Genomic DNA, 6041 nt, shown 5'->3' with positions numbered 1-6041 from the left:
AGTGTGGTTTTGCCGCTTTTGATGATTTGTGGTATCGATGCGCCTTGGCACCGGTGGCTCCTTCTGGAGTCTTCCTTCCTGTCCATGTCTTTGTTCGCCAGTAGAATGTTTCACAGAATACCCACCTAACCTGAAATGATTCGCACATCCATCTTTCCACCTAACGTCAAATTGTATCTCAAAAGGGGTGCATTATAAACGCCGGATGTAAGGCTCGTTTCGCCGTAAAAGGGGGTCACGAACCACTCCGTCGGACTTGATGAGCAAAACACATCCTGCGGATAGCAAACATTGTCACGAACATCTGAGCCAAATCTTGCAGTCGGGCGCGGCGAAGAGTTTAGAAGCGGAGCGCAAAGTTGACATTTTCTCAGGCGCCCTCTTTTCATACAGAGGCCCGTTCTCACTCTCTTTGGAGCTGCCGGCGCCTGCTGTTTGCCGTCGAACAGCAGATAGCACGCTATTGGCCAGTATTGCTATTGGGCAATGAACCAAGAGCGGCGTGTGGATGAGCTGCGTCTCTTGCCGCATGCCGGCGCCGCGCACCATAGTGTGCTAACGTTAAACAGTGAGCCGCGATCGCGCACAGGGATCAAAACGGGAGAGTGCGATCGCGTTTCATCACGCGCGCTCAAGGTCATTAGCGCTCTGTCGTAACTTCTTTCCCTTATGCCATCCCTCCCTGTGTATCCCCGCGTATCTTCGAGTGCCCTTGTCGGGACGAGATAAGAGATAAAACGCGCGACAAACTCCGCTGGTTCTTGACGGATTCAAGAAATTTTTGTGGCAATCGATTCGCGAGACAGGCGTTTAGGGCGGTCCTAATTACGATGGAATAGACAAGGGGTATCTCAGTCTGGTGACACTTGTCATCGTCAGGTCCCCCAGTCGAAACGCTGGCTCTCGTCTGAGACACCTATTGTTCAATATCGTCATGCGAGCGATTAGTAAGCTGCAGAACACACTGCTGCTCCATCGTCACGTCAAACGACTGAATTCTTCCAGGAGGAACTCCTGCTCGCCGGTAAGTATAGTGGCTTATATTTGCTTAAAGGAGTGGTGCCATCAAATTTCGAGGCTATAACAAGCCTGTTGTGGGTTTCCTCTGTATGCAAGGACATTCCACACGAAGGGTCGGACACAGCAGACGTTTAGAATAAATTTTAATTCACTTCCAAAGTGTACCTAAATGCCCATTCTCCCGATCGAAACCCATCGCTAGCGCGCCAACGCTGACGTAGATCTTTTGGAAGGGCAACAAAAGTTGTAGTGACGTCACACCAAATCTGCTGTAGTAACGTGAGTGACCTCCGGACCTCCGCCACTTCCGCAACCTACGTACCGGCTGTAGTGAACTAGAATATATTCTAATTCACTATAGTACTGGCAAAGCATCGGTTGCTACATCACTCGCCGAGTTTCGATCGCTTCCTGGCTAAGTGCGTCACAGCCTTGTGTGGTCACGTGACCACGCCTCCTACACTACGTCACTGCCAACCTCGGCGTCCAGAAACCGAAACCGAAAGTTGTCCACATCAAAACGCGATATTAAATTATTGAGCGAGAATACATGAATCTTGGTGCGTGCATCATGCTTCCTGGAGCTATAGGAAACGCTTACAGCAAAGAACACGCAAGCCACAAATTTGGTGGCACCACCCCTTTAATGACATGACTGCTGCCGTACACGAACAGTGTTACCATATCCACTTGCCATTATGGGGCCAGCAATATGAAAAGTGCTCACTCGAGTGTTCCCTGTAAGAGTGGACGGTACTGTACATACAGGCACCTCTCTGGATGCGCCATGTATTAGGTTTTTTTATGAACCTTTCTTTTTAAACTATATGGTACCTCTACTATACATAGTACCTCTGAACCCAGTACTCCGACCTATAGTACCTCTATAGTTACTATAGTTGAGAAGTACCTTGTACCTCTGAACTATAGTAACGGTCTTTGAAAATCGGTATATTTCTGCTTCTAAGGCACAGGCGAAAGCAGCTAAAGACGACGGTGCGGTGTCAGCGCCCCCTGTGGGGTCGCCGAGCAAACAGCACGTTGCCATCAGCGACCACAAGGCAGACGGCGTCGAAGACGACGACGAGGCAAAGGTGAACGCCGTCGGGACCGCTGCTGCGAGCACCAAGACCACGCACCGGGTCTCGCTGTCCGGCACGAACGTCCGGAACCTGTCTCGTAGCCGACCGTCGGCGAGTCGCCTGGGAGTCAATGGCGGTCGGTGTCCGAGCGCCGAAACGTCTCAGACGTCCGGAGGAGGCAACAACGCTCGCAGGTCGTCAAGCTTCACGCCGCTGGCGATTCGCGGCTGCGGCGGTGCCGCCTGTGGCGCCGACAAGGTCAGCATCGTGCTCAACTTGCCGGACGGCAACTCGGTGCTCAGGTCTTTCCCGGCGTCCGCGTACCTGGACGAAGTGCGCTGGTACACAGAGGAACTGCTAGCCAGGGTGATACCAACCTGCTTCCCGTTCACCATGGCGCGCACCAACCCACTGCGCGAATTCTCCCGCGAGGATTACCGCAAGACGCTCGAGCAGCTGCACCTGGTGCCGTCCGCGGCGCTCCTCGTGTTGCCCAGGTGTGCGGATCACTCTATTTGCAAATGGCCTCCGAGTTCGAAAGGAGGCTTTTGTTTGAGTCACCCGATCTCGGAGGTAATGCTTTGTTGTATTAGCTTGCATGGTTCGAAACGGCGCGGCAATGGTGTGGAAGCTTCACCAGCACTGGCGCAGCCAGTGTGGGTTTCAACCCCACCTCCCCCCTCGATATTTCTCAACTTCGCATGTACACACACACACACACAATATACATAAAGGGTGACTGACCCCCACCCCCTCCCCAGGAAAAAAAAGTTTCTGGCTACGCCCCTATTCATCATGCAGCGTACGTTGTTTTTCTGTGGAGAAGTTTAGAACGTGAAATAAGGACAGAGGAGCGAAGGACAGTCCACTGTGTAAGATACTGCAACGCAAGAAACACAGGAATGGAACAAAAACACAAGGATGAGCGCTCCGCCTGTGTGCTTGTTCTTGCGCTGCAATATCAGTTAATTATGTACCAACACGCCCATCTTTCGGCTTTCATCAGTCTGTACTTTTTTTCGAGTTGTATAACTTGCGCCGGAAAGAAGTGTGGAGTGTGGACAGCAAGCAACAACTTCCCGAAAAAGTTCTTAGCTTGAGAGCGAGCGGATGACGCGAGCACTGATGCGGAGACACGCGAAGCAAGGGCACGTGCATTTCTGAAGAGGTGTCCGTCCCTGTACGAGACAGTTGGGGGGCGCACTTTTCTCTTAATTTACCTTCTCATAATAATAATCACTTCCTCCCCCCCCCCCCCCCCGAAGTATGCTCCATTGAAACCCGGCATATATGTTTTGAGCCTTGATCCGCGAGGCGGCAGCACCATCGCCGCGCCATTTTGGAGGTCCGTTCGTACACTCCGTCCACCGCTGTCCATGCATCGGCGTGCAGGAGATGTTCCGGTGGCGGTATTTTGTAAGCATTCCTAAAACGGACGGAGGCGGTCCGTCCGTTTGAGTCGCACGCAATCGGTCAATGTGAGCCGTGATGAAACGAAACGGATACGCAAGAAACCGTCTCGAGTGCGTATGTTTCAGTCCAGTCCAAGTCGTCTGGCAGCCATTTTAATCCATCCGTTACATTTCGGACGATCTCCGACACCGTCAGAAACGAAACGGATGGACACCGTCCGAAACGAAGCGGATGGATTAAAATGGCTTCCAGACGGCTTGGATTGGATTGAAACGTAGGCATTCGAGACGGTTTCTTGCGTATCCGTCCATCCGTTTCCTTTCGTCGCGGCGCTCGTCACGGCTCACATTGACCAATCGCGTGCGACTGAAATGGACGGACCGCCTCCGTCCGTTTTAGGAATGCTTACAAAATACCGCCACGGATGTCTCTAGTCATTTGTGCCGTGCGGATCTCGGACACAGCGCGTGCAGCGAGTTTTTTGAGCGTGCGGCGAGTGCGCGGACCGTCAAAATGGCGACCCCGCCGCTGGCGCTTCTCGCGGATGACGTCAAGTGCATACTTTCTTGACGATCGATACAAGTGACCTGGTTCACCGATTGCAAGCTTGTGAGCAACACGATAACAGTGCGCAAGCGCTCCGTCACGTGGGTCTTTTTCACATTTCGTGGGCCTTCATTGCAGCGCAGAAAAAAGGACTACGTGAGACGTGTATATTGTACAGGTAACAGGCCCGTAGCCAGGGGGGGGGGGACCCTAGCCCCCCCCCCCCCCCCCCTCCACGAAATTTTGGTGAAGTAGGTGTTTTTACCAAAATTAAATAATGAAAATAGATGTTTTTCTCAAATAGTCAAGGTTTTCAACGAGTGCCGCCCCCCACCCCACCCCCGAAAAAAATTCCTGGCTACGGGCCTCTCAGGTAACAATGCAGTCGGTGGTTTCTGAAGATGCTCTACAACTCTGCATATCATACTTTGGGTCTTCATCTAATGATTAAACGTTTGGGTAATTGATTGATAAAGTGTATTCTGAGAAATAGAGTGTCGTTAATTTGCTCTCTGAGAAAAAAAATCGTTTTTCTCTTTAGTCTCCCTTTAAATCAGTAACCCCGAAACTGTGAGAGCTCTGAGCACGCGCGTGGCGTCCCGCAGATCAGCGGCTATGGGCGAGAGCGGAGCGCCGCCGCTGGTCCCTAGCGGCGCCAACGGCGACCCCTTCTGGTACTCGATCTTCCGGCTGGTGTTCGGCATGTTCGTGGCCACGCCGCTGGCGCTCTTCTGGAACCTAGTCTGCCCCGAGAACGAACCGTCAATGACGGCTGCTCGTGAAGCCTTCCTCTCGGGCAGCCTGGGCAGTTCGACACTGTCGGCGTTGCCGCGGTCTGGCGTCGCGACCGCAGTGACACCTCTGCGCAGCGCCAGCAGCAGCAGGCTGTGTCGTCGCAGGCAGTCAAGCCACACTGAGAACTTTGACCTCTTCTGAACACACTTCACGAATCGTAGACGTTGTCGCGAATGAAGATTTTTCTTTTATATAGTCACGATCGAAACCAGTAGACTTGCGGTGACGGAAGGACGACCACCCGTTGAAGTCGATAGACGCGAGGGGGCGCGGCGAATCGAAATCCAGCACTGTTTTCCAGAAGGTCGCACCGGTTCCATCGGTGTTCTGGACAGTTTTTTTTTTTCGAAGTGCAGCGAAACCTTTGGCAGGGCAAGAAGATTTCCGATGTGAAACTTGCAGCTAGTGTTGTTCGGGGTTGAGCCGAAAAATCTTGGGAGGTCGTGGTCGGTTTGCAAGGACGAACCTAAATTTAGTTTCGTACCAAAGCTCACAGCCAGCTGTGCATCGACGGGAAATAAAATTCGACGACGGAAGGGACGCATATACCTTCATCCAGGGCTAAACATATTCTACCGATATTTATTCGAGTTTTTTATGTGTTATTTGTTTACGGTACGGTTTCTTGAAGAAATGGAAGAACACAAAACGTGAATACGGGGAATTCGATTCGCGCTGTGAATATTACCACTACAAAATAAATCCACTTTTGTAAGATATTTTTTTTTTCACTAATTGTTCCATAACTGATCTCTCCACTTTCGAAAAAAGCCTGTCTGCATTTTGTACATTGTAAGCTTTCTTTTTTTGAACCCATTGGGGCTCATTCTAAACCCGAACAAATACCGCATATGCCTTCGTTTTCAGCTCAAGAATATTGGCATGCTCTCCTCAGCGTGACCTTTTTTTTTCTCCTAGTGCGAAGTGTTACATAGGGGAAGTGTAAGGAATATTGATTATGGTTATTACAGGGCAAATGAATGGGCGAGAAAAACAGTTGCGTCCCCATCTGTCATCCAACGTGGAAGCTTGTACGAATGTGCTATTGCTGGCTGGCAACTGAGTTTCTAGTGCTATAGTGACAGGCATAACGTAAGAAGAGGAATAGCTCGAGGGGCCCGTTTCTTTGTTAGACGCCATTAAACGAATACAACACACAATTAGGCCAAGGAAAGCGTAGGAGAC

General features: G+C 51.2%; 1 protein-coding gene across 1 annotated transcript; it reads left to right on the top strand.

The window, feature by feature from the left end:
• Positions 1-934: 934 nt before the first annotated feature.
• Positions 935-5553, top strand: LOC119374980 (uncharacterized). The gene is made up of 3 exons (XM_049411110.1): positions 935-1024; positions 1989-2599; positions 4667-5553. Exons 1-3 carry the CDS (start codon positions 935-937, stop codon positions 4995-4997), a joined length of 1032 nt encoding a protein of 343 aa, XP_049267067.1. The 3' UTR covers positions 4998-5553.
• The last annotated feature ends 488 nt before the right edge of the window (positions 5554-6041 follow it).

The sequence above is a fragment of the Rhipicephalus sanguineus genome, chromosome 11, assembly GCF_013339695.2.
Source record: "Rhipicephalus sanguineus isolate Rsan-2018 chromosome 11, BIME_Rsan_1.4, whole genome shotgun sequence".
In the NCBI taxonomy this organism is placed as follows: domain Eukaryota; kingdom Metazoa; phylum Arthropoda; class Arachnida; order Ixodida; family Ixodidae; genus Rhipicephalus; species Rhipicephalus sanguineus.
This window is presented reverse-complemented; position numbering and strand designations above follow the sequence as displayed.